We start from the raw sequence: 27,661 nt of genomic DNA, 5'->3' as shown, positions 1-27,661 counted from the left end.
CCATAGATCTGCGAATAATCTCTCAATAGTTTAATTATCCGACGCCAACAACAAAATAAAAGAGTAAAAGTACGATCGAGGGAATTTTAAAAAAAACGGCGGGTGGGTGAAGGGGGTGGGGAAGCGTGATGACGTATTACGCAGTGCACTGGGACCGGTGACGTCGGCGCGTTTTGTGTAGCTGGGCCTTCGCCGCCGAGATGGGTAAAGCTGAGTTTCTGACTCCCAAGGCGATCGCCAACCGCATCAAGTCCAAGGGGCTGCAGAAGCTGCGATGGTATTGCCAGATGTGTCAGAAACAGTGCCGGGACGAGGTGAGCGAGCGAAGCCGGTCAGGGCGAGCGTGCTGCCAGCCGCTGTCCCGGTGAAAGGATTGGGGGGTGGCAGGCTCTCGGGAGAGCCCGGGGCCTCGGCCAAGGAAAGGAGAGGGAGGGCTGGCTGGCTGCCGCAGGGATGAGCGGGGCCGGTCCACCGCGGAGAGCTCGAGTTAACTGGGCCTGTAACCCCCCCCCCCCCCCCCCACCCACTGGACAGCCAGATTGGACTCCAAACATTAATAACAATAATCTTTATTGTCACCAGTAGTCTTACATTAACACTGCGATGAAGTTACTGTGAAAATCCCCTAGTCGCCACATTCCGGCGCCTGTTCGGGTACACTGCACAGACAGTGACCCAAGCCGACAATCGAACCTGGGACCCCGGAGCTGTGAAGCAACAGTGCTAACCACTGTGCAGCTGTGAATCCCAAAGGGGTGTCACAGGAGCAGAGGGATCTGGGGGCGTAAAGAACAGGAGTGGATGTGAGGAAAAGCCCCTTTTTTAAAATGCGCAGCCGGAGATTAAGAACCAGGAATTTTGCGAGTGATGGGCTTGCAAAGAGAATTGGATAATTCTTTTTAAAATGCTGGCTTATTTGGTGGAGGGGGAGCCACAGGATAGGTGGGCGGTATAACCGATGTTCATACCATTCGATGAAAATTCGTCAGTGATTTGACAGGGTTGTTGCTAAGAAAATGTTTGGCAATCAGCATAAGGGGACAAGCATTTAGGACCGAGATGAGGATGAATTTCTTATTTGAAACATTATGAATCATTAAACTTCTCTATCCCAGACACCAGTAGATGTTGGTTGATCAAGTGTATATAAGACAAAGTGGCAACGACAGTGCCACTGCTATGGTGACAGCCGGTGAGATGCGCAGGGTGATTAGTGATGTCAAAACAAGGATGTGTGTAAAAAGACATTAAGAGAAAGGGGAGGTGAAATTCAACTTGGTGGGCATGCACAATGGACAATATTGCTCTTTTTGCCTGTTGTATGTCCTGTGCAATCCATTGATTTCAATGGAACGGAATATCAGGTGGCGGGTTTAACTTCTCACAAATGTGCTTCTTGTATCATCGCCTAAGTCAAAGAGTGTTTGAATGGAAAAGGTGGTGTACAGTCAGTTGAAGAGAATGAGAATAAAATATCAGATTTGGGGATATAGATTATAGGGGAAAGACTGTCAGGATTGTTTGACAAATCTATTAGTTCATTTTGATTAATTTGCTGACCATGTAATGCGACAGTTGGCAATACTTATCTGAATTGTACTACATTTAACTTTTCCCATATAATAGATTAGCACAGAGTTCAGTCTCGTGCAATAAATGAATTTAATTTGACAAGAGAGTATCAAATTAAGAGAATTGAGTCTTAGAAAATGAAAGCATTGGAGACCGTATTTGGGTAATTTTTTTTGTGTATCTCAGAAAGAAATTTCACATAATTATATTCTTTATGTGGGTCAATATGGCAAGATCTTACAACCAAGATCCCATAAAAGATGAGAAGATAGAATCTCCTAACTTTGCAGATGGCACTAAATTGGGAGGGACATTCATTGCTGAGGACTGCAACAAATTGCAAGACAACACTAATAATCTTACAGAGTGGAAATATAATTGACCATTTTATTTCAACACGGAACTGTGAAGTTTCACATTTTGGTGAGAAAAGTAATGAAGTCCCATTTCCTAGAAAATAAGAATCAAAATAGCATAGTAGAATTTAGGGTTCTGGGAGTACAAATACACAATCATTGAGAATAGTGACCCAAGTCAATTACACCATACAAAAGCAAATCAAATATTTGGGTTTGTTTCCGACAGATGGAATTCAAAAATAGAGAAGTTATATATTGAGCCTTCATTAGATCACACGGAGTATTGTATATAGTTCTGGTTGCCATATTATAAAAGAAGTATAGAGGCACTGGAGAGGGAGAGGGCTTATAAGGACTTTATCAGAAACACTAGGTGATGTGCTATACTGGTTGCAAGGCCACTACTGTTCATTATTACAAATGACTTGGAGACTTGGACTGGAATCGGTTCAAAGGTGTCAAAATGTAAAGTATCGTCCACATGAAAGTTGTGGCTACTTATGAGTGATTGTATCAAGTCAGTACACAGATCCAGAGAGGTATACAGATAGAGTTTGTGAGCTGGAGCAGTTTATCATAGATAGATGTAAGTGATGAGACTGGGCAACATAAAATACTTAGTAGGAATAATGAAGGGAGAGGTTTCGGAGAAGGAAAAACCTTGGATAACGAGAGATTGCTGGCATGAACAACCCGATGTCCCAAGTAGTAGAGGAACAAACAAAAAATATAAGATTGCACAACAGCATAAATCAAAAGAGTGATCTTAACATTCTATCCAACTGAGTATGAACGTAAATGAATTGAGTCCAGTTTTGATTCCTCATACTGCAAATGGTATTATCATGGATATTAAAGCAGATTCAAGAAAGGACTGCAAGATTTGTACGAAATTTTAAAAGATTGTGCTATGAAAAAGGTTTATTTATTCTGGAATGTTTTCCGTGCTCGACAAAGAGGAGACCTCATGGACAGTGTATGAATGATGTGGCAAGCTGCCAGTTCAGATAGTTCCAGAAAGAAAGACAAGTGGCTGGATTCTCCGCTGTCGGGAAGCTCCATTTTGCCGGCAGCCCAGTGGGAAACTCCATTGACCGGTCGGCGTAACGGTGCGTCCCACCGGCGGGGTGAAACGGAAATGTGGCGCGGCAGAGCAAAGAATCCAACCCCAGATCTTTGCATTTGCAATTCACCAGAAAGAAAGCAGATAATTGAATGGTCCGGCTAGATGGACAAGTGGCCTTTTCTTCCCTGAAGTATGTAGATACGTGAATATTGATATGATTGATGTTATATTCCAGAATGGTTTCAAATGTCACTGCATGTCAGAATCACACCAACGACAGCTTCTGCTGGCATCAGAGAACCCACAACAGTTCATGGACTACTTTTCAGAGTATGTACAGTGTGACACTTTATGATCCTTGGTCAAATGTGCCTGCTGTGATGTTATGGTCTGAAACTCTTTGCCTCTCTTTCTCTCTCTCGCTGTCTCTCTCACTTCCTCCCCCACCCCCAGACGTCTTGATGTTACCAACTTCCTTTATTTCAGTGTTTTTTGTTCTTTCCTGCTCTATTACAATTCTGTAAAAGGATCCCCAACATTACCAGGACCATCATTTTGAAAACGGGGTCTAGATTTAATATCGCAATGATGTATTTTTTTTATTTAAAATTTTAATGTAATATCATAGTCTTACAACATGCAGAGAGGACATCCGTCACATCAAGTTTACACTCATACTTTCCTCAACCTGAGGCTTCTTATTTTCTCACACTCTTCTGCTTATAAGCCTGAAGTGAACTGGAAACTGGAAGTAGTTTTTGTACACATCGAATTGATTTCGCTCAAGTGCCTGCTTTTAACGTACTGTGACATTGCATGTTTAGCACCGTCCTCTAATTGGGGAAAGATGTGCACCACCATTTAACAAAGTATGAAATGCGAGAAAATTAGACAGTCCAAAGGTCTATTTAAAATGTCACTTTTAAAGTTCCAAAATCTAGCTTTGCATTGGTCTAACACACTGTCGATAAGCTGAATTGTCAGTGTGAAACTGCCCCTTACGGGTGACCTCAGATTCCAGACAAATGCCAAACTAATATATAATTTGTGCTGCAGCTATAGGATTCATGGGTGTGTTGGTTCAATTCATAAATTATTTCAAAGCAATGCAATTGTTTAGTGTCATTACCCATCATAGATTGAGAACAGCGAGTGGTAGTGGATGGAAAGTAGTCCGCCTGGAGGTCGGTGACCAGTGGTGTCCCGCAAGGATCTGTTCTGGGACGTCTGCTCTTTGTGGTTTTTATAAATGACTTGGATGAAGAAGTGGAAGGGTGGGGTTAGTAAGTTTGCTGATGACACGAAGGTTGGGGAGTTGTAGATAGTGTTGAGGGTTGTTGCAGGTTACAACAGGACATTTGACAGGATGCAGAGCTGGGCTGAGAAGTGGCAGATGGAATTCAATCTCGATAAATGTGAAGTGATTCATTTTGGAAGGTCGAATTTGAATGCTGAATACAGGGTTAAAGGCAGGATTCTTGGAAGTGTGGAGAAACAGAGGGATCTTGGGGTCCATGTACATAGATCCCTCAAAGTTGCCACCCAGGTTGATAGGGCTGTTAAGAAGGCATATGGTGTGTTGGCTTTCATTAACAGGGGGATTGAGTTTAAGAGCCGTGAGGTTTTGCTGCAGCTTTATAAAACTCTAGTTAGACCACACTTGGAATATTGTGTTCAGTTCTGGTCACCTCATTATAGGAAGGATGGGGATGCTTTGGAGTGGGTACAGAGGAGATTTACCAGGATGCTGCCTGCACTGGAGGGCATGTCTTATGAAGAAAGGTTGAGCGGGCTAGGGCTTTTCTCACCGGAGCGAAGAAGGCAGAGAGGTGACTTGATAGAGGTGTACAAGGTGATGAGAGGCATGGACAGAGTGGATAGCCAGAGTCTTTTCCCAGGGTGGAAATGGCTGTCACGAGGGGACATAATTTTATTTTTATTTTTTAAAATAAATTTAGAGTAGCCAATTATTTTTTTTCCAATTAAGGGGCATGGCCAATCCACCTAACCAGCACATCTTTGGGTTGTGGGGGTGAAACCCACGCAGACATGGGGAGAATGTGCAAACTCCACACGGACAGTGACCCAGGGCCGGGATTCGAACCCGGGTCCTCAGCGCCGCAGTCCCAGTGCTATCCACTGCGCCACATGCTGCCATACGAGGGGACATAATTTTAAGGTGATTGGAGGAAGGTATAGGGGAGATGTCAGAGGTGTAGGTTCTTTACACAGAGTGGGGTGGGTGTGTGGAATGCACTGCCAGCAGAGGTGGTGGAGTCAGAGTTATTAGGGACATTTAAACGACCCTTAGACAGGCACATGGACAGCAGTAAATTGAAGGGGTGTAGGCTAGGTTGATCTTAGATTAGGATAAATGGTCGGCACAACATCGTGGGCTGAAGGGCCTGTACTGTGCTGTACTGTTCTATGTTACCCGGAAGTAAAGTAAGCGACATAGATGCCAGGTGAGATGAGAATTACTCAGCAGGTTGTTTATGATTCAGAATGAATTACCTGAAAGGTTGGTGGAAGCAGATTGAGCAGTAACTTCAAGATAATTGGATCTCTCCTTAACAAAGGAAACATTTGCAAGGCTAACAAAAATCAGGAAATGGAACAATTTGGTAGCAGGTACAAGCAAAATGGACCAAATTCTGCCTCCTTCTCTTTATGCGTATCTATTCTACAACTCTGCAGTGTTGGCATTTTGATGTCAAATGCGACAGTATTATGGTGGAATACTGAACACAATTTCTTTTCCTCATCCAGAGAATTCCGCAATGAATTTCTTGAACTACTTAGAAGACGTTTTGGTGAGTTTGTGGTCCATTTCATGCTGTGAACAACCTATTTAGATATAGTTTTAATTCAAATTTTAACTGAGCTGCTGATAAATTTGATCAGTAGTTGATGCTGGCTGACTTTTGTCTTTTTTAGAAGATTATATTGATAAGGACATTGGTTAGCACTGCTGCCTCACAGCACCAGGGACCCGGTTCGATTCCGACCTCGGGTGACTGCCTTGTGTGGAGTTTGCACATTCTCCCCGTGTCTGCATGGGCTTCCTCTGGCTGCTCCTGTTTCCTTCCACAGTCTGAAGATGTGCAGGTTAGGTGGATTGGCCGTGCTAAATTGCCCCTTAGCGTCCAAAAGGATAGGTGGGGATAGGGCAGAGGAGTGAGCCTAGGTAGGGTGCACTTTCAGAGGATTGATGCAGACTCTGGGCTGAAATGCCTGCTACTGCACTGCAGGGGATTCTATGATTACCATAGCTTCTCCAATAGTGCTTCATTTGTTCCCAGAAATTTAACATAGCTGGCATGGCAACCTTTTTCAGCTCATTCACGTTAGTTGGCAATATGCGGCCTCTTGACAGAATGATGACAAAGTCTTTTTTCCCTCCTTTCTCCTACGGTAGCACAGTGGAGGGGCGGCACGGTAGCACAGTGGTTATCGCTGTTACTTCACAGCACCAGGAATCCTTGTTCGATTCCCGGCTTGTGTCACTGTGCGGAGTCTGCACGTTCTCCCCGTGTCTGGGTGGATTTACTCCGGGTGCTCCGGTTTCCTCCCACAGTCCAAAGATTGAGATTAAAATTGAAAATCGCTTATTATCACAAGTCTCCCCGTAACAGCCTCCCCGAACAGGCGCCGGAATGTGGCGACTAGGGGCTTTTCACAGTAACTTCATTTGAAGCCTACTTGTGACAATAAGCGATTTTCATTTCATTTCAAGTAGGCTTCAAATGAAATTACTGTGAAAAGCCCCTAGTCGCCACATTCCGGCGCCTGTTCGGGGAGGCTGGTACGGGAATTGAACCATGCTGCTGGCCTGCCTTGGTCTTCTTTCAAAGCCAGCGATTTAGCCCAGTGTGCTAAACCAGCAGGTTAGGTGGATTGGCCATGGTGAATTGCCCTTCGTGTCCAAAAAGGTTAGGTGGGGTTACTGGGTTACGGGGCTAGGGTGGGGTGTGGGCTTGAGTAGGCCCTCTTTCCAAGGGCTGGTGCAGACTCGATGGGCCAAATGGCCTCCTCCTGCACTGTAAATTCTATGATTCCTATGATTTTCCTCTATGTATAGAGCTGATGTTAGAAATGAGCTATAGAAAATATGAGGTAAATGCTGGTTCAGTTAATCTTTATGTAACTTGGACATTTACACTTTTTCAGTGTTCCCAAGATAAACAATATTTTGTAGTTCAGAGAATGTGTAAATCACCTACCCACAGTACTGTCAATGCCATTATTGAGTAATGACCAGGAGTAACTTCCTTTCTGATCTGATAGTCCACCAATGCCTTTATGGTGAAGGATATTTCCTCTTTATTGTCTACCTCCACCAATTTATCTGCATTTGGGATCTTTCCACATACAGAATACCAGGAATGAGTGGAAAATTAGATGCTACCACTTAGCTACTACCTGTAAAGGTGAAGTCACTATAGTCCCAGATGACCACAGGCTGCTTTCCCCTTTTGAGGGGGAGAGCTGACTGGTGGTGATTTAACCTGAGGATCACCATACCTCAGGCCAGGGACAAGGTTGAGATAGTGGGGCCTTCATACATAACCTCAACTAGTACGGGAATTGAACCCGAGCTGCTGGCCTCGCTCTACACCACGAACCAGCTGTCTAGCCAATTGAGCAGAACCGGCCCCTATGCTACCTATAATAGTACCGTGTCACCCTTATGGGATTGGAGTTCTATTTTAATGTCTTCCTTGTCGTATAGATCCAATATTAGCATGATTTCTGTTACTACAATATTCATTTCTTCTAATAGTAAGATACATGACCTAATTTATTTTAGGAACCAAACGTGTTCACAACAATGTTATCTACAATGAGTACATCAGTCACCGGGAGCATGTTCATATGAATGCAACAATGTGGGAGACACTGACCGACTTCACCAAGTGGCTAGGCAGAGAAGGTGAGTGATATCTGTGTTGAGTTAATTATTCTTGCCTCTCCCCATACCCTCAGTTAATTTTTAAAATTGTTCCCAGCATTAGTTTCACAATCCGTGTTGTATGGATCAGGTTTCTCCACCTTTACACAGAAGTGGAGATTGCAAAGACTGAATAGTGCATTAGAACTGATTTAGAGTCTAGCTGAAATTTATTCAAAGAATCATAGCTTGAGACAAGCGAGCTATAATGAAGCAGCCCCCATCATATTTAATTTTGTACCAAGTCTCCGTGACCAGCTGAGCTGTTTGAGATCCACGTGTTTTAAATTATTGTTCAGGCAGTTGTACTTATTAAACATAAGCTTGCACAAATTGATCACCGTAGCTTAAGTTCACCTCATTTCAATTTCAGGTCACTGCAAAGTAGATGAAACACCCAAAGGCTGGTACATTCAATACATTGATCGAGATCCCGAAACTATTTGTAGACAACAAGAGATGGAGAAAAAGAAGAAGCAAGAGCTGGACGATGAGGAAAGAAATGCCAAGTTTATTGAAGAACTAGTTAGGAGAGGAAAAGAAGGGAAAGAGGAGGTAAAACATTCATTATTCACACTGAGGAATCATTAATGTGCTTTACTTTGTGGTTCACTTTCATGTTACCTGTTCCAAAGCACCCAGCACATTTTCTGCAGTGGTTTCTCTGGTCCTGGCATGGTCAGCTTGCAAGTGCTCCAGGGTTCCATCCTTGTGCTCTCTCCTATTCCTCAGCTACTTATTGTCCCTAGGCACACGAGTGGGCTTTCATATGTTAGACCAACAGCAGCTCTGACTCCTGGAGCTATCACTTTCGGCTCCACAGCTATCATTGTGCAACATGCAATTTGTTCAACATCAACTTAACATTGTCAAATCCAAAGCACCTATTTAAAATTCTATACTGTAACCGTGTCCCTATCCACACCCCAAATCCTCCAATCCATCTCCCTCATTTGCACCAGATGGCAGGCAACCTTAAGGTTCTACTTAATCTTGAGCCTAGCTACCAGCCTCTCTTTCTATCCATCACCAAGATCAGATATTTCCACCTCTGCAGCATGTTTCTACTTCATCCCAATACCACTGAAACACTTACCTATGCATTTGCCAGTGCGAATTTGCTTCTTTGAAGCTTGGACCCCCTCCAAGCACCTTGCACTCTACTTTTTCATAAATTCCAACTTGTCCAATATTCCACTGTTTATACTTTATTCCACACCACATTGATTCTATTCTCCGTGATGTTCATTGGCTTCATGCCACCCCACAATGCGATGTGTTCATAGTGTTCATTGCCAAAGACAAATACCTCCATGGCCTTTCCCCATTCAACCATGCAATCTCCATGTATACAGCTATGTACCCTCTTACCTGGCTCTAACCTTCTCTCCACTCTTCTCCCCCTCTCTTCTCCACTCTTAGTGACAGAGTCTTCAACTGTTTTGCCCCTTCACTCTGAACAGTCTTCCTAAATCGTTGCTATGTTCCACTGTCCCCACCTTCAAAAGTCTACAAAACCTAGCTCTTCACCTATATCTCTGTAATCACTTCTCATTGCCCTATTATTGCTTATTGCTCCATTTTCTTTTGCACCTGAAAACCCTTGAGCTGCTCACTGTATTAACGGCGCAATCTAACTTTAGCTTTTGAGAACTAGTGAGGAGCACATTTCTCCGGAAATGTTGTCACTTGAATCCATTGATGTTATCTGTCGTACCAGTAACTCATTATTTTAATGTAAGTGTTTGCTTTGCTATTCTCCATCAGGAGAAGTGCACTCAACCTTGCTTAGGAAAGAAGCACTTGATTATCTGAAACAGATCGTATTTTGAGAAACTAATAAAACAGCTATTGATGTTTTCACAACCGACCTGAAGTACACCTCACAATGTTAGCTTGTCGCAATGCACTTTTCTTTTTCTTTTTTCCTCTACAATTTTCTCTTTCTTTGCTTTACTTAATCCTCTATTCCTGAAGGTAATGACTCACTAATGAGTTGAATGGTCTTTTTCATCAAATAAGCAAACACACCATCAATAAATCAGTTAGTAAACTTAGAACCAACATGTTGGGGCGAGGGGGAATGATGTTCTTGCATCATTGCAGATGGAAAATATATATATATTTTTTAAAAATTGAGAGTACCCAATTCATTTTTTCCAATTAAGGGCCAATTTAGCGTGTTTAATCTACCTACTTTGCACATCTTTGGGTTGTGGGGGTGAAACCACCGAAACACTGGGAGAATGTGCAAACTCCACACGGACAGTGACACAGAGCCGGGATCGAACCTGGAACCTCGGCACCGTGAGACTGCAGTGCTAACCACTGCGCCACCGTGCTGCCCGCAGATGGAAAATATAAAAGCGACGTATATTTTTTTTAGCTTTGGAATCTATGCCGCCTTTAAGGGGTGCAGCTTGTTTAGGTGTGGTTCAAAGTAGAATGTTCAATACAGTCTCAATTAGTTACACATTTTGCATATCTTTAGCGAATCATCCAATTGGTAGTTCACAGTTGCCTCTTGACTTGGCTATTCCACCGCTCTCCCAAGTTGAACCTTCCATCCTCCGTAAGCTTACGGTCATCCAAAACCCTGTTGCCTATGTTGCACCTCTTTATCCATTAAATGAAGCCTCCGTTTTAAACTTCTCATCTTTATTTTCAAATTGCCCCTTGGCATCGCTCCTCCCTACCTGTGTAAACTCCTGCAGCCCTCCGTGGTATCTGTGCCGTGTCATTCGGGACTCTTGTACACCCACTATTACAATCGTTCCAGCATTGGCAGCTGACTAGGCCCTAATCTCTGCCTCTCTACCACTCTTCCTTTGAGTGACTCCTTAAAACCTGCCTCTTTACCATACCACTGGTCATCTGTTGTAATGTCTCCCTATGTGGCTGTGTGAGAGGTTTTGTTTCATAACATAGTTGTGAACATTTTGCTCAGCTACAGGTGCTATACAGTTGCAAGTTCTTGATGTAAGAAACGCGCTTACTATTTTACTTTTTTTTAGGAGCTTCCAGTTTTTACAGAATTGAAAAGGGAAAATGAGGAAGAAAAAGGTACGTTTGTGAAGTGTGTGAAGATTTATTTTTGTTCTCTGACTTCATGAAGTATTGTGCTTCATTCTGTCTCTCGCACATCTTTGTAACCTGAAACTTTAATCGCTTCTCACTCCCCATCAAGAATGCTACTTTCCCTGAACGTACAGGAGTTGCTGTGACAATTCTTTTCTCCACCTGTGTCTACATAAGCATGCAGTCCTTGAGAAGTTACTGCACAATAATTGAGAGCAGGAGCAAAGGCAAATTTTTCTCCTTCCTAGCATAATGTTATTAAGTCCAATAGTATCGTCCCTAATGCTGCCTTTGCAAGAATCAAATTTGAATTCATTTTGACTGAATCTATTTTGACTCCATTTATCTGATACCTATCAAATCTTCATATTTTATGTTTCCTTCCTGGGCCATCTGAAAATCGTACTTCAACCACCGATAATCCAATCGCGCTGTTTGTATTTTCACTAACTATGGCATTCGAATGTCACCAAATGGCTTCTTCTCAAAAATCAGTGGCTGCATTTGATAGGAACACAGGAGCAGGAGTAGGCTGTTCAACCCCTCAAACCTGTTCCACCATTCAACTAGATCATGGCTGATTGTCTACCTCGACAATATCTTCCTACGGTGTGCCCATAGTCCCTCAATGCAATTAGTATCAAGAAGTCCAGCGATCCCTGTCTTGAACATAGTCAATGACTGAGCTTCTACAGTGGCCTTGGGTAGAGAATTCAAAAATTTCATCACTCTGAATGAAGAAATTCCTCCTCGCCTCGGTCCTAAATAAAACCTTTCAAATGAGATGTTTCGAAGTTCGGTAGACCCTGGAATTCCCTTCCTAATTGGTTTGCCTTTCTGTCCTCCTTTAAGATGCTCCTTAAAACATTCAGCCATGCATTTGACGGCTGGCTTAGCATCTCCTGCTATTCTATGTCAAATTGTGTTTGATCGCACTCTTGTGAACTGCCTTGGAATGTTTTACTATGTTAAATGTACTCCATCACTGCAACATGTTTTGGTTTAGCTCTTAAATGCAAGAAGTGATGCTGTGTAATCATTGCATGTGTTTAGTAGTGGTACAAAGTAAATGCCCAAGGGGCAGGCACGAAACATTCTGTGCTGAAATGAGGTTGAAATTAGAACTTCTTTCTTTTGTTTAATAACAGTTTTCTTTGTCCATCTCTTCTCATTGCTTATTGGCTACTTTCAGGTAAATTCTGTATGAGTTATTCCTGGATTGAAGCATTTTTAATTTTCTGGCTTTTAATTCCTCAAATAAATATTGAATGAATTATCTCCCTCCCATCCAGATCATTGTTCCCCTTAATTTGATAATGTGCTAGCTACACCTTAATTATAACGAGAGGAGTTGATTTGCATTACTTTTGGATTAACTTTCAATGTCCTTCAGAACCATTTTGTTTGAAATGTTCCAGCAAAGTTATACGCTTAATGCAAGTTTATTACTTTAGTATGTGTTTTTTCTTATTAATGTTTTTATGACTTTGTTGGAAAAGAGATTAATCATGAAAGCTACCCATATTTTATGATGCTTTTGAGGTTTGACTCATTAATTAGGAGGGTTAAATTATATAACATATTTCCAGCACTTGGAAAACCATATACAATCAAAGTCTAATTTCTTTCTTTTGTTTATAGTTGCCTTTAATTTAAACAAAGGGCAAAGTTCATCAGCAACAGCTGCTCCTAAATCTAGGTAAGGAACAGTTCCCTCTGTTTTGTTATAATTTAGTAACACGCCCCTCGAACACTTAAAACATTTTTTTTAGAGCACCCAATTTTTTTTTTTCCAATTAAGGGTCAATTTATCGTAGCCATTCCACCTAGCCTGCACATCTTTTGGGTTGTGGGGGTGAGGCACACGCAGACACCGGGGGTGGGGGGGGGGGGGGAACGTGCAAACTCCACAGGGACAGTGACCCAGGGCCAGGATCGCACCTCAGCACCATGAGGCGGCAGTGCTAACCACTGTGCCACCTTGTTGCCCTCCCCTTGAAGACTTAATAAAATATTTTGATTTTTTTTCCCGGCTTTTTGAGTCGGTTCTTGAGGGTAAAATAGCTGTTAATGAAGAAAGGAAATACATTTTGCGAAAGAAATGTTGCCCTTCTAGATTATATTTTTAGGGTCATTTGTTTTATGTTTTCCTTAATAAATATTTGCAATTTATGTCATTTGTCCATGTTTTTAATAGCCCTCTTTCTCTGAATTGGAATGCTGATCTTCACAATTGTATCACTCCTGGCTGGGCAGGCAGCTTGGCAGCATAGCCTCTGAAACAACATTCTTAAGGCAGACGATAGCCACAGTTCTTCAATTCAACCTTTGTGTGTTATTCTTCTTCTTTGTCTTCTCCTCTGTCGTTTCCCCACAATCCCGTCCACCACCACCCACCTCAGAACCCCCACTCAAGTGAACATGTCGTTAATTATATAACTGTGCTCTTATGCTAACAACTAGGAGACATTTTAATAGCAGAGCAACCCAGTCATTAGAACTTTCATTCAGTCTTGTGGTGGATGAAGATCTGCTTTACTTCTGAATAACTAACCGTGATGTGAACTTCACGAAGCGGAGTAAAATCACAGATTTATCACAGTGCAGAAGGCGGTGAGACCACATCTGGAGCTCTGTGAGCAGTTTTAGTCCCCTATTGGAAGAAAAGATACTCTTTCATTGGGGGCGGTTCAGAGGAGGTTCACTAGGATGATCCCTAGTTTGGAGGGACTGCCTTTGGAGCAAAGATTAAACAGGTTGGAACTCTACTCATTGGAGTTTACAAGAATGAGAGGTGATCTCATTGAAACATATAGGGGTGTGACAGGGTAAATGCTACAAGGATGTTTTCCCTCGGGAGAGTCTAGGACCAGAGGGCATAATCTCAGACTGAAGGGGTGCTGATTTAAGACTGAGATGAGGAGACATTTCTTCTCTCAGAGGGTTGAGAGTCTTTGGAACTCATTGGCACAGAGAGCTGTCGGGGCAGAGTCCTTGTGTATATGTAAGGCTGGGATAAATAGATTCGTGATCAGAAAGGTAATCTATGGTTACGGAGAAGGGGCAGGAAAGTGGATGTCAAGAATGTCAGATCAGCCATGATCCTATTGAATGGCGGAGCAGGCTTGAGGGGCTGAATGGCCTACTGATCCTATTTCTTATTGTCTTAATTGATCCATCATATCTGCACCGACTCTCCAAACGAGTATCATGACTTACTGCCATTCCCCTGCCTTCTCCCCGTACCCCTGCACATTGCTTCTATTCAAGTAATCTTCTAATGCCCTCTTGAATGCCTCGATTGAGGTTGCCTTCACCACACTTCAATACATTCCAGACCTGAACCACTTGATTGTTCATAGAATTTACAGTGCAGAAGGAGGCCCATCGAGTCTGCACCGGCTCTTAGAAAGAGCATCCTACCCAAGGTACACACCTCCACCCTATCCCCATAACCCAGTAACCCCACCCAACACGAAGGGCAATTTTGGACACTATGGGCAATTTATCATGGCCAATCCACCTAACCCGCACATCTTTGGACCGTGGGAGGAAACCGGAGCACCCGGAGGAAACCCACGCACACACGGGGAGAATGTGCAGACTCCGCACAGACAGTGACCCAAGCCGGGAATCGAACCTAGAACCCTGGAGCTGTGAAGCAATTGTGCTATCCACAATGCTACCGTGCTGCCCTAATTGTTAAGAAGTTTTTTCTCACATCACGTTTGCTTATTTTGCAAATCACTTCATATATGTGACCTCTCGTTCTGGATCATTTTACGAGCAGGAACAGTTTCTCCCTATCGACTCTGTCCAGCCCCCTCATGATTTTGAATATCTCTGTCAAACTTCCTCTTAGCGTTCTTCTCTCCAAGGGTCGCACAGTGGTTAGCACTGCTGCCTCACAGCGCCAGGGATCTGGGTTCACTTCCGACCTTGGGTGACTGTCGGTGTGGAGTTTGCATGTTCTCCACATGTCTGCGTGGGTTTCCTCCCACAAGCCCAAAGATGTGCGGGTTAGGTGGATTGGCCATGCTAAATTCCCTTAATGTCCAAAGTTTCGGTGGGGTTACGGGGATAAAGTGGGGGCGTGGCCCTAGGTGAGGTGCTCTTTCAGGGGGTCGGTGCACACTCGATGGGCAAATTGGCCACCTCCTACACTGAAGGGATTCTATGATTCAAGGAGAACAGTCCCAACCTCTCCAATCTGTCCTCGTAACTGAAGCTTCTTGTCCTTGGGACCATTTCTGTGAACCTCTTCTGCAGTCTCTCCTATGCTTTCACATGCATCTTTTAGCGTGGTTCCCAGAACTGTACGCAATACTCCAACTGAGGTTTAACTAGTGCCTTGTATAATAAAGCCCAGAATACTTTCTGCTTTATTAACTGCTCTTCCTACCTTCATTGATCAATGCACATATACACCTAGGTCCCTCTGCTCCTGCAGCCCTTTAAGAGTTTTACCCCTTATTTTATATTGTCTCTGCAAGTTTTTCCTACCAAAATGCATCACCTCACATTTTTCCGCATTGAACTTCATTTGCCACCTCTGCCCACTGCACTAACTTGCCCACGGTCCTTTTGAAGTTCTACACTGTCCTCTTTACAATTTACAATACTTCCAAACTTGAAATTGCCCCCTGCATTTCAAGATCTAGGTCACTAATATATATCAAGAAAAGCAAGGGTCCCAATACCGTCCCCCTTGGGAACAGCCCTACAAACTTTCCTGCCGTGAAAAATATCCGCTGACCGTTACTCTCTGCTTCCTATTATTCAGCTAATTTTGTAACCATATTGCTACTGCCTCTTTTATTCCATGAGCTGTAGCTTTTCTCACAATGTAAGTTACAGTATCATTCATCAATTTCAGGTGAGTTCATTCTGTAAACTCAATGCAGTGAATGAAGTTTCTATTCCAGTTATTCAAATGTTCATTGGACATGTGGTGAGGCTGTTCAGATTTAGAGTACAACTGAGACAGGAAGAGATATGTGAAATGTAAATGCCAACAATTTGTTGAGTGAGCTAGATGGGCATTTTTCCATTTGTTACAAGGTCTTGAGGCACGGTGGCACAATGGTTTGCACAGCTGCTTCACAGAGCTAGGGATCTGCGTCTGATTCTGAGCTTGGGTTACTGTGTGTGGAGTTTGCGCATTCTCCCCGTGTCTGCGTGGGTTTCCTCCGGGTGCTCTGGTTTCATCCCACAGTCCAAAGATGCGCAAATTAGGTGGGTTGGCCATGCTAAATCACCCCTTAGAGTCCAACGGTTAGGTGGGATTACGGGGCTGCGGAGGAGGGGGCCTGGGTGGGGTGCTCTTTTGGAGGGTCGGTGCAGACTCGATGGGCTGAATGGCCTCCTGCGCTGTAGGGATTCTATAATTCTTCATTTGGAAGGGCCATTCTAGTCCATGAAGAAAATATTGACAGTTTGTCCTCACTGTGCAGGAGAGTCAACTAAAATCATTCTGAATCACAGTGTGGTCCACAGTCTAATTTCCAACTCACTGAGCTGAAGTGTGGCCGAGAAACTGGGGAGTGGAGAGGTGACAGCTAATTGATTACAAAAGAATATTCAAGCCATGCCTTGCATGTTTTTCAGCACCCTGGGACCAAGTCCATTGCAAACAATAGCTTCAGTAAAACGAAAGGAATTGGGCCACACTTCTTCCGATACAAAGGACAAAAAGAAGAAATCTGCACTGGATGAGATTATGGAGGTAGAGTAATACAGTACATATTTGACCTTTTTGTAGTTCAGAATGTTTGTTTGAATGAAGGGCAGACATGTTTGGATATGTTGTGGCCCATTATTCCCGACTTTGAACGTTCCGCAGTTCAGTTCAGGGGATCCCCTCTCTAATTTTCTCCACCTCTCTACCACTCTTTCCTCCTTTGAGGAACTCCTTAAAACCTATCTCTTTGATCAAGCTTTTTATCAACTAATTTACTCCTTAAGTGGCTCTGTGTCGGATGTGGTTAATCAATGGGACAGAGGAAGATCGGTTGAGTATTTTAACAAATGCTTTGTGAATGTTCTTGTGCATTTTTTTGTTTTTGCCACTTGTTCAGAAGGGGGGATTCTGACACTACAATGTTTGCCACAATCCCTAAAGTGGTTTGGCTATGGTAATTCCACTATGATGATGAGGAGCAGCAGTCTAGGAATGTTAGGCTGATGAGCTTGAATCACAAGTGGTTGGTAATGTGCTGCGCGTGTTACTTGCTCCCGGATATTGTGTCACGCCTCTCTGCATTTTGGTTCCTTTCACTTCATTTGTTTTGCCTGATATTTCTTTCCCCACTTCTCTCATTCTCCAACTTTTGACAAACAGCCCAGAATAAAATTTGAACCTTTTTAAAAACTTGTAAAAGTTTTTCTCTTCTACAGCTACTTGCCTTGAAGTGACCACATCCCTGTTGTTTTCATCCACACTGGAAACCTTTCTAGCTCTCGCCCTTCAGCCCTCCCTGAGCTTTCTACCCATGATCTAGATTGGAATCTGCAAGTGAATGTGGGAATCTATCCTAAGCCAGCTGCCCTCCGTTGTTAAACATTAATCTGGACACTTCCAGAATGTTTCAGTATACTCGGTTAGAAGGTCTCCCCAAGTTGCTGCATTTATTTTTCACTTAGCCCGAGGGTTTAAGTAGCAGGGTGAATTAGTTTTGAGTTTAGAATCATAATTTAGAATATCTTTTTTTATGTTTAGTTCGAGGAGCAGAAAAAGAGAAGCCTCAGGCGAGAATACTGGCTTCACACTGTAAGTTCAAAAAGTAATTCTTGTGCTTAAACATTCTTTGTATAATTACAGATTCCTCTGGCCAACTTAAAATGGAGTGTTTTTTTAAAAACACTTGTTGTTTTCATGTGTAAGATTTTAAATGCAGTTCCTTATAAACCAGCTCGGCTGCCACTTGCAACCTATTTGTCCTTTGCCCAAGACCAGCGATATACATGGAAAAATGAATTTGTGGAATGCCATCCTCCAAAAAACTGGTGAACATCTGGAAATATAGAAGAAATGGGTTTCAACTTAGTCACAATAAAATAATAGCTTGTCAATGGTCCTTAGCAGAGCTACGAATAAGTTTCTCCAGGTCTCCATTCATGGTCTGCTTGCCTGTGGAACGTTCCCTAATTATCTTTACTTATTTGGCAAGTTGATAACCCATAACTCATGACAGTAGTGCTGAGATTGGTCCTTGGGCAGCATGTTGGGTAGGACTGGATCTCAACACAAGAGTGCTGAGTAATGTTAAATAAAAACACTGGAAGCACTCAGCAGGTCAGGCAGTGTCTGTGGAGAAAAACCGAGTTGACAGGTGGAATTTTCCATTTTTGTGGCTAAGTGCAAGCAGCTTGGGTGGCACCCTACCCATTGGACAGAATGACGGCAACCTGCACCCTATTCTGAACTTTGAAGCTTATTCATTATGCACAGGTGTGTATCGGGCCGATCGAGAGCTGATTCATCCACCCATCGTCGGTCAGCGGGATCAAAGGTTCCGGCGCCATACTTAAATACCAGTCCAACACATGCATCTCATTGTCTCCAGCCCACCTGTTTTCATCAGACTTTGCAGGATGTTTGGAACATAGAAGCAAAGTTACTTGCTCCCACCTCTGCTGGGCTGACCAAGGCGCAGTGGTGGGGTTAGGAAAGTTAAGAAGTGTTGACATCATCCCTGGTTTATGGGTGTGCTACCACTAAATAAATTGCACTATTGAAAACTCATTTAATGGGTATGTAAATATTCTGGTCAACTGAAAGTGTTTTGATTTTGTACTTTGCAATCTTCTTATTTCGGGGTTTAGCCATCCTCTCATTCAGTGATAGTGTCCCATTGGAAGATGAAGATTTATGTGATGTCAACCTCAGTGCACCCAGTCTCCGGAGAACTGGTGTGTTGTCAGGAGATGTGTTGAAATCTTTATTAGGAGTGTATGATGGGTAAGTTTTGAACCCTTATTCCTCAAGAGACAGCAATGATTGAGGGCAGCACATCAGCAATGATACTCTAGTAGCCTATGGGTATCCACACTGTTGGTGTCTGAACCCAAGACGTGCATTTCAGGATGAAATCCCAAGGCTGGTTGCCATCTCATTTGCATCCATGTTTGCATCATTAGATGGCATTGAAAGTTTCAAACTTTGACTCACATAGTTGCTGTTCCTCTGTGGACTTTTAAGTTGACAACTAAGGTCAAATCCTAGAAAGCCATGAGGTCAGAACGCCCATGTGTGATTGCAGGACCCGTCGTCTCCGTGACGGTTCAGCTATCCCCTGAGATGATCGGGAATGGCTTGGAGGCCTAGATGAGATATTTCCAGATGACCTAACTTAACTTTACTCCAGGGACCTATCAGCTATTACTGGCATGTCTCCCACATCTTCCCTCCTCCATTCCATCAGCCCGCTCATACTGCCCTCAGAAGCCCCCCGGAATTCCTGCACCTCTTCATCTTCCGATGAGCTCTCAGCCTCCTTCAATTCATCCTGTGGCTGGGGCTCTCCCTTTGCATAGCCAGATTGTGCACGGTACAGCAAACTGTGATCAAGCAAGAAACCCCCTCTGGTGTGTATTGCAGAGAGCCATCTGAGCAGGCTTGGCATCTTCCAAAGGCCAATGGTCTCTATGAGGGAGCATGTGACGGTGTGAGCAGCATTAGGGTTAGGTACTTCTTGGCACAAATTTGAGAGCGATGCGCTGGAGTCTCCAACCAGTGTTTAAGCGGGTAGCACATCTCTCAGCACCCATCCCAGGCACCTGCATGTGACTGAGGATGTAGGAGTCATGCAACCCCCAGAGTAATGTGTACAGATGTGCAGGATATGCTTACAATGCTCACACTAGTTCACATTGATGGACCGATAGCCCTTGTGGTTTATAAACATTAGGAGCTGCTGCCAGGGAATTAATGGGTGTGGTCTACTGCATCTTGCCCTCATGGGAAGCCTGAGGTAGCTGCAAATCTTTGAGCATGACTATCCTCATCCAGAGAAAACCTGACAATGATGAGCCTTCCTGTAAACGGCATTGGTTACTTTATGCAGCGATGAGTTACCAACTGAGAAGCATGTATAGGTCCCCTGTAGATCCCTGGTAAGACCCAGAGGCAAAGCAGTCAAGTGCTGCTGTCACCTTCAAAGCCACTTGCAGAGGGAAGCCTACAACCGCACGTGGTGTCTGGTCTTGACGAAGAATGTGGCATATGATATATGAGGTCTCTGGACAATCGCAAGCAAGCCCAGCAGTGCTTCCCACTCATTTGTAAGCAGGAGATTCTTCAACGATAAACCCTCAGTATGGTGAGTCACCTCCGTTATCTGGGCCTCCCTTCATCAGCCGCCTATTATTGCTTCGGTTTCCCCCGGCCATCTCTCCCAGATGGTGCCTCCTCCTAGAGTTATGCATGCTGACGCCTTTTCCTCCTTCGCCTTGCGCACCAACTTGGATTGGTTGAAGTGGAGGCTACGTGAATCCCGCGGCACAGTGCTGTCCAGCACTCCCCAACCCCGGGTACAGAACTGATCCGAGTTAGTGAAACAGGGGAGTCCAGCAGCTTTGCTGCCCATGGAGACCAGCTGAGTATGGAGCGGGGGGGGCACCAGCCAGTCTGCCCCAGTACAGTGCTATTCAGCGTAACAGGAGTGGCGCTGCGCTACAGCAGGTAGACTATGTATGTTGCATTCACCTCAAAAGCACCTTGCGAACTGAGATCCGTCTTGTGCATGCCCCACATTTTCAAACATGTTTGAGGCCGCCGTAATTTCATGCTGGCATGGCACGAGATTGGAAAGTCTGATGAGATTCCGGCGTGCAGCTGTTTTAATGAGCATTCGTGAGATGCAAATGGTGATCGTGCAGCCAGGCAGCGGGAAAATTGGGAGAATTTCAAACTTTTCACGCTGGTTTGGGGGGCGTTCTGATTTTTTGGCTCCCGCTGGATTCAATGCACCCACCGTGGGTGGGGTGGGAGAATTCGCCCAATGCTTCAGTTCTTTCATCAGAACCGTTGTCTCCACAGATCTAATCTGCTGAATGTTTCCAGCATTGTCTGCTTATTTTTCCCAGATTTACAGCATCTGCAATATTTTGTGAAAATAGTTCTGCAAATCGTGTTGATTGGATAAATATGGATGGAATGTGTGCTTGATTTATCTGTAAAGTACGTGGTCTAAGCATGTGGTAAAATGGCCATGCAAAAGGGGCTCTTGATAATTCAATTGATAAGTATTTTCTTTCCATCTTATCAGGGAATAGTTGTTAAGTTAATAACCAAGAAACTTGGTGAAAAATATTACAAGAAGAAAGCAGTGATAAAGGTAAGAAAAGGACTTCATAAAATGATTGAGCTGTTAATTGCAAAGCTTGTGCTGTACAACCTCGATTATTTGCTGCTCTACTAAACGAATAAGGGAAAGAAGCAAATAATTTTAGTCTTCCAGTCCTTTGCCAGACAGTTTTATAACTCTTTGATCTATTTGGATCACCTAATTCTCATCAGTGTGAAAATACCTCCTTTTTTCCCATATCATGCTGGAGGGAGAAAAGACCCTGTTGGCCATCCAATCTGAACCTACATATCTGAGCTGCAGTGATAAATTCTGCTGGATGCTGGATTTCTAGATAAAATAGCTAGTTATCCTGCTGGATCAATGACTTAATCTCCTGAACCACCAATTCAAAGTGTGCAATTGCATTTCGGCTTGTTTAAGCAAAACTAAACGCCAGCTTCCAAAAAGGAATTCTAGCGGATGATCCAAGTTTTGTTGAATTGATGGGGCTTGAATTGATTTGTTGCTAAGCTGTTTACAAGAACTTGCGTATGTCAGTGGTAGCAATTGAATCATAGAATTTACAGTGCAGAAGGAGGCCATTCGACCCATTTTGTCTGCACCGACCCTCGGAAAGAGCACCCCACTTATATCCACACTTTCACCCTATTCCCGTAACCCAGTAACCATACCTAACCTTTTTTTGGACATGAAGGGCAATTTAGCATGGCCAATCCATCTGACCTGCACATCTTTGGACTGTGGAAGGAAACCGGAGCACCCGGAGAAAACCCACGCAGACACTGGGAGAACGTGCAGACTTCGTACAGCCAGTGACCCAATCCGGGAATTGAACCTGGGACCCTGGCGTTGTGAAGCAACCGTGCTAACCACTGTGTTTCCTTTTAAGTCAGTTGGCTGCAGGTTCAAGATCCCCTCCAGAAACCCGAGCACACAACCCACACCAACACTAGGTTGCAATACTGAAGGCGTGCAACATTGTCAGGGGTGCATTGACCCAATCAGGAACCCCGATCTTTCCCCTCAGGATCCCCATCTTTCCCCTCAGGATTGATGTAAAGGATCCCGTGGTGGTATTTGGAGAAGAGCAGGGAGTTCTCCTGGAATCCTAACCACTATTTATACCTCATCTAACATCTGAAACCAAGATTCTGATCATTTATTACATTGCTATTTGGGGATCTTTGCTGTGTGCAAATTAGTTGCCACGTTCCCTTTGTTATTACAATGACTACACTTCAAAAATAATTGACTGCGCATTAAGCACTGTACGGTGTCTTGTGAAAGGCACACAATAATGTGGATAAATGCACATCTTTCTTACAGTAAAAAGTCTGACAACACCAGGTTAAAGTCTTAACAGATTTGGTTCGAATCACCAGCTTTCGGACACTGCTCCTTCCTCAGGTGAATTAAGAGGTAGGTTCCAGAAACATATATATAGACGTGTAAATATATATATATATAAACATTTAATCGCCGAGCAGAAACTTATAGCCAAGTTCCGCACACATGAGTACGGCCTCAACCGGGACCTTGGATTCATGTCGCCTTACATTCACCCCCCACCATCTGGCCTGGGCTTGCGAAATCCTACCAACTGTCCTGGCTTGAGACAATTCACACCTCTTTAACCTGCGAGCATCCCTCTCTCTGGATCTGTAAAGACTGAAGGCTCGCATTCAAAGTATCGTCTTGCATCTTTGACTCTGTCTATATATATGTTTCTGGAACCCACCTCTTCATTCACCTGATGAAGGAGCTGCGCTCCGAAAGTTAATGATTCGAAACAAACCTGTTGGACTTTAACCTGGTGTTGTAAAACTTCTTACTGTGCTCACCCCAGTCCAACGACGGCATCTCCATACGTAAGCTGAATGAAAAAACTGTGCTAATGGAGTACGATTCACCTCACATTACAGGAAGTTCAAGAAAAGTACACTGCCATTATTAAAATGATTGATTCTGGAGACAAACTGAAAGTTGACCAGACTCATTTGGAGACGGTTATTCCAGCACCTGGTAAAACCCACGTTTCTTTACTAGTTATTATATTTGTCGCAGAAGATTGATAGTTTTGGAAAACTGGCCCTTAATGGTAATTGCTGAAACATTATTATCAAACCCCTGCTGTTTTAGGTAAGAGGCTGTTGGTGGTGAACGGTGGTTACCGAGGAAGCGAGGCCATTCTGGATTCTATAAATGAGAAAAACTTCAGTGCCACGATAATCATAGATTCTGTAAGTACACGTTTTCCTTCCGTAGGGAAAGGGGTTAATAAACTGCAGTCCAAAAGGTGGGATTGAGGGGTTACAGGGAAAAAGGGAGGGGGAGTGGGCCTAGGTAGGATGGTGCCCTTTCAGAGGGTCGGTGTAGACTGGGCAGAATGGTCTCCTGCAGTGTAGGGATTCTATGGTTCAATGAACCGTCCATTGCTTCAGTGACATGTACACATTAAATAAATTGCATTGAGCTACTAATTTGTTTACAGACACCGATGAGTTAATGAACACTAAAATAAACAGTTCGCAAAGAACTTGATTCATAACGAGGCCAGGATAGTGAAAAAGAAATGTAAACGTTGCACTGATTTTGGAATCCTGAAGTTACTCTGCTGCTGACGTGTAGTTTTACAGACAGCATCATACCTATCAAAGCTGTTTCAGTGGTCCTTTAAAAGATGCAGGATTTTTCACTTCTGTACTCGACAGCCAACAATCCCCTGCAGATTAAATTGAACAGGCACAAAATGTTGCGATGACGTGAAAAATCCCTCCTGTTTGTTGAATTGGCAAGTTTTTCTAGGTTAAATTTGAATTTTCTGTCTCGGGGATTTTCTACAGATTGATGATTAATCTTCGTTTCCTCATAGGGAATCCTGCAGGGGCGGAAGATCGAAGGTGTACAGTATGAAGATATTTCAAAATTGGCATGAGAAGCAATCTTAAGCATTATAAGTCTGAAATATTTAACAGCTCAAAGCATCATGTTGGTGTCCACTGATTTTCTTTTTCAACACAAACTCTACTGTGTCAGGGTTTTTAAAACATTTTCACCTCTAACTTCAATATACATTTTGCATTTTTCTGCTTCCCCACCTCCCTCAAGAATGTGATTCATTTTCCATTATTTTCAAGCACGCGGCAGATGGGTGTATGCATTATGTTTCTTGTCTAATATAATTACTAGAAGCAATCTAAACGTTTTGTGTTATAGTTTAAGGATTTGAGCATTGGTCAAGTCTTAATTTGTATATTTGAACAGAAAACAAATAAAAACTTTATTTTCATTTTGTGATCAATTGTGCCTATTTTGCAGTTATGAAATCAAACCTGGAACTTTCTCATGTGTTTAATATATATTATGAAATAGAGGCAAACAAACGGCAGAGCAGCTTTATTTGTTTTTGAAACCCTTCATTTATGGCAGCCAAGAACAAAGTTATATTTTTCTGCTTACGGTTTCACACTCTGAATCTAAATCTACAAAAATCCGTGGCAAAAATAAGGTTTCACTTTCACGTTGCTGCTAGAAATCTGGAATATCAGTAGGGCAGGCCCTCTGTAACATGTCATTAGGTACCATCTAACAAACATCATAAATGGATGTTTAAATGTTCACATCAGTAAGAATCAAAAATTGGTGAAGGGTTATAGAATAGTATTACAGTGGAAAAACTACTGGTCAAGGCAACATTCTTCCAACTATATCTTCAGAGTTTTTAATAATAAAACTGATTTTCATTAATTGTTTACAATTATTTTCTGTGCTGCAGATCCCTCCTGTCTTGTCTTTCTAACCGTTGCAATTTCATTAAGCATTCATGGATGCTCCAAGAAACTGTGAAGATGTGGAACAAGATAGTCTTTGAAATGTCCATCGATAAAGCCTTTCCCGCTGTTGTGGACGAACCAGCACTGGACATCCGTTCCGTTAACCGTATCTGTCCGGTAGTCTTTCTGTAAACCTCTGTCGGATAATAGAGAAAGTGGTTACATCAGACAATGCCACTCGTCTTCTCACTCAAATGTTCCTTTTAGGAAATGTAACTTCAGTTTTACAATCCAAAATCCAATCCAGTGCCACCCCTCCTGAGTGCGTAACAAATCTTTATGTTTCAAGTTTAATTGCTCTCTTTTACTAACTCAATGAGTGCAAGGAATAAGCAGGAAATAAAAATGTTGACTGGCATCACGGAGATGTGGCTAAAGTCATGCATCTCGTGGGAGAAACCAAATGTTTCAGAACCTTCCACTACTACCACAGGACATCCCAAAGTACAGTGCAGCCAATAAAAAGCTTTTGAAGTGTTATAGTCACTTGTAGAAAATGTGGCAAATGACCTGTTCACAGGACATTGTGATAACAACATGTCTTTTGTGATGTTGATTAAGAAATATTGGCTAAGACACAAGTAGTCAGTACAGCACTGCACTGGAAAGCTAGCTTTGATTTTGGTGCTCGAGTGGGACTTGAACCCACAAACCTCTAATTCAGATGAGCCACTATTGACATGGCAGAGAAGTTGAGTTGCTGGTACAGGTGATGCTTTGCCCTTTGACAAGGTATGAGAAGGAGAGATACAAAGCAATTGGGAAAGAAATTAGTAATGACATATATTGCTAATTACTATCAAACAGATATATGACAAGGGGCTTAAGAAACCCCAGGAACCTGCATAACATGTCCCAGTCAGAGGGATTTGCATATCACCAAGGTTACTTCAGGGCAACTGAAAGGGAGGTGTGAAAGTAAGTTCATAAAAGTGACTGTTGGGTGATCGCGAATGGAGCGGCTGCAGCAAAGACGCTCCTGCACAGCCACAAAATCGCGGCTTTTTTGGGGGGGTTTAAAAAAAAAAAAAAATTCCGTAGGCCCCGCGAATTCGGCCCTGCCCAGGCACCAAAGGTCCGATCCACGGAGCTGGAGAGGGAAAAAAAGGAGAGACTGGCCCCGGTGAGCTGCACGTGGGGATCGCTCCGAAACGGCCTGAAAGTCGGAGCACGGAGAGGATCACAAGGACAAAATAAGAATTTTTTAATTCAACCTTAATGGTTCCTCTCCTGCAAATTTTTTTTTTTTAAAAGAAAAAACTTTTTTAAAGGGGAAAAAAAACTTTCCAAAAAAAAAATCCCTTTGTATTAAAAAAAATCGTTTTTTAAAAGGAAGGCACAGACAGAAATATGCCCCCAAATATTAAATTGAGGGGACGGCGAGATGTAAGAAGGAACAGCAGCGAAGGCAAAGGAAAAAAGCAGGAGCTGCGGCCACGCAGGCAGACGACCCCACGGAGCGAGGCGGAGGTTCAGGCGAATCAGGAAGCGGAAAAGCTGGTGAGCCGAGCAGCGGAGCAGGAACAGGACGTGGCGACCATTCCCCCCCCCGCACAGGGGGAGGAATGGAGAAGTGTGCTGAAAACGGAAATAAACGCCATAAAGGAGGAGATAAAAACGGAGATAAACGCCATGAGGGAGGCATTCAGGACGGAGCTCCACACAATGATGAAGGAGATGCTGGCGGAGACAACAGAAAAAATGCAGCAAACCATCAACGGCCTGGAAAGGAAGGTGGAGGTGCAGGAGAAAACTATTCAGGAGTTGGAGACGGCCGCCTCAGACCAGAGCGACAGGATGGTAACTCAAGAAACAGGTGAAAAGGCTGGTAACGACCCAGGGGAGCCTAAGAGGGAAAGTGGAGGACCAGGAAAATAGGTCCAGACGGCAGAAAGTTAAAATAGCGGGTCTGCCAGAGGGGATGGAGGGCAGGGATCCAACAGGCTACATCACCCAAATGCTGGGCAAGCTAGTGGGAAGGGGGAAGTTTCCAAACCCCCCAGAAATCCACAGGGCGCACAGGTCGCTCCGACCCAGGCCCAAAGCCGGGGAGCAGCCCAGAGCGATTGTCGTGAAGCTGCACAGGTTCCAAGACAGGGAAAAAATCCTAAAGTGGGCCCGGCAGACGAAAGCGAGCACGTGGGAAGGGAAGACCATCAGGGCATACAAGGACATTGGGGCGCACCTGGCCAAAAGAAGGGCTTAATTCAACAGGGCCAGATCAGCACTCTACAAAAGTAATGTGAAATTTGGGATGTTATTCCCAGCCAAACTCTGGGTAACATTTGAGGGGAAAGAGCTGTTTTTTAACACCCCAGCGGCAGCGGAGGAATTCGTTAGAGCGAACAAACTGGGGGAGGGACAGCCACAACGGCCATCATGAAAGTGACGGGGATGGAAAAGAAAGGAAGAATCGGAACAAAGAGCAGCGGGCAGACCGCAAACAGAGACAACACGATCACGGACTGTACACACGTGTTTGGTGCACTGTG

General features: G+C 43.6%; 2 protein-coding genes across 2 annotated transcripts in view; one reads left to right on the top strand and one right to left on the bottom strand.

Annotated features, from left to right (window-relative positions):
* Positions 1 to 139: 139 nt before the first annotated feature.
* Positions 140 to 24,625, top strand: kin (Kin17 DNA and RNA binding protein). The gene is made up of 13 exons (XM_072471040.1): positions 140 to 314; positions 3,233 to 3,327; positions 5,767 to 5,810; positions 7,808 to 7,930; positions 8,322 to 8,503; positions 10,963 to 11,011; positions 12,668 to 12,725; positions 16,634 to 16,751; positions 17,745 to 17,795; positions 21,295 to 21,363; positions 23,259 to 23,358; positions 23,476 to 23,576; positions 24,209 to 24,625. Exons 1-13 carry the CDS (start codon positions 201 to 203, stop codon positions 24,269 to 24,271), a joined length of 1,167 nt encoding a protein of 388 aa, XP_072327141.1. The 5' UTR covers positions 140 to 200; the 3' UTR covers positions 24,272 to 24,625.
* Positions 24,626 to 24,717: 92 nt separating this feature from the next.
* Positions 24,718 to 27,661, bottom strand: part of itih2 (inter-alpha-trypsin inhibitor heavy chain 2) — a 93,843-nt gene continuing 90,899 nt past the window's right edge. The window contains exon 21 of the mRNA XM_072471039.1: positions 24,718 to 25,305. Within this exon, the coding sequence (XP_072327140.1) occupies positions 25,158 to 25,305 (148 nt within the window). The 3' untranslated portion in view covers positions 24,718 to 25,157. The remainder of the gene's footprint in view (positions 25,306 to 27,661) is intronic.

Source organism: Scyliorhinus torazame, chromosome 13 (genome assembly GCF_047496885.1).
Source record: "Scyliorhinus torazame isolate Kashiwa2021f chromosome 13, sScyTor2.1, whole genome shotgun sequence".
NCBI classification, from domain to species: Eukaryota; Metazoa; Chordata; class Chondrichthyes; order Carcharhiniformes; family Scyliorhinidae; genus Scyliorhinus; species Scyliorhinus torazame.
This window is presented reverse-complemented; position numbering and strand designations above follow the sequence as displayed.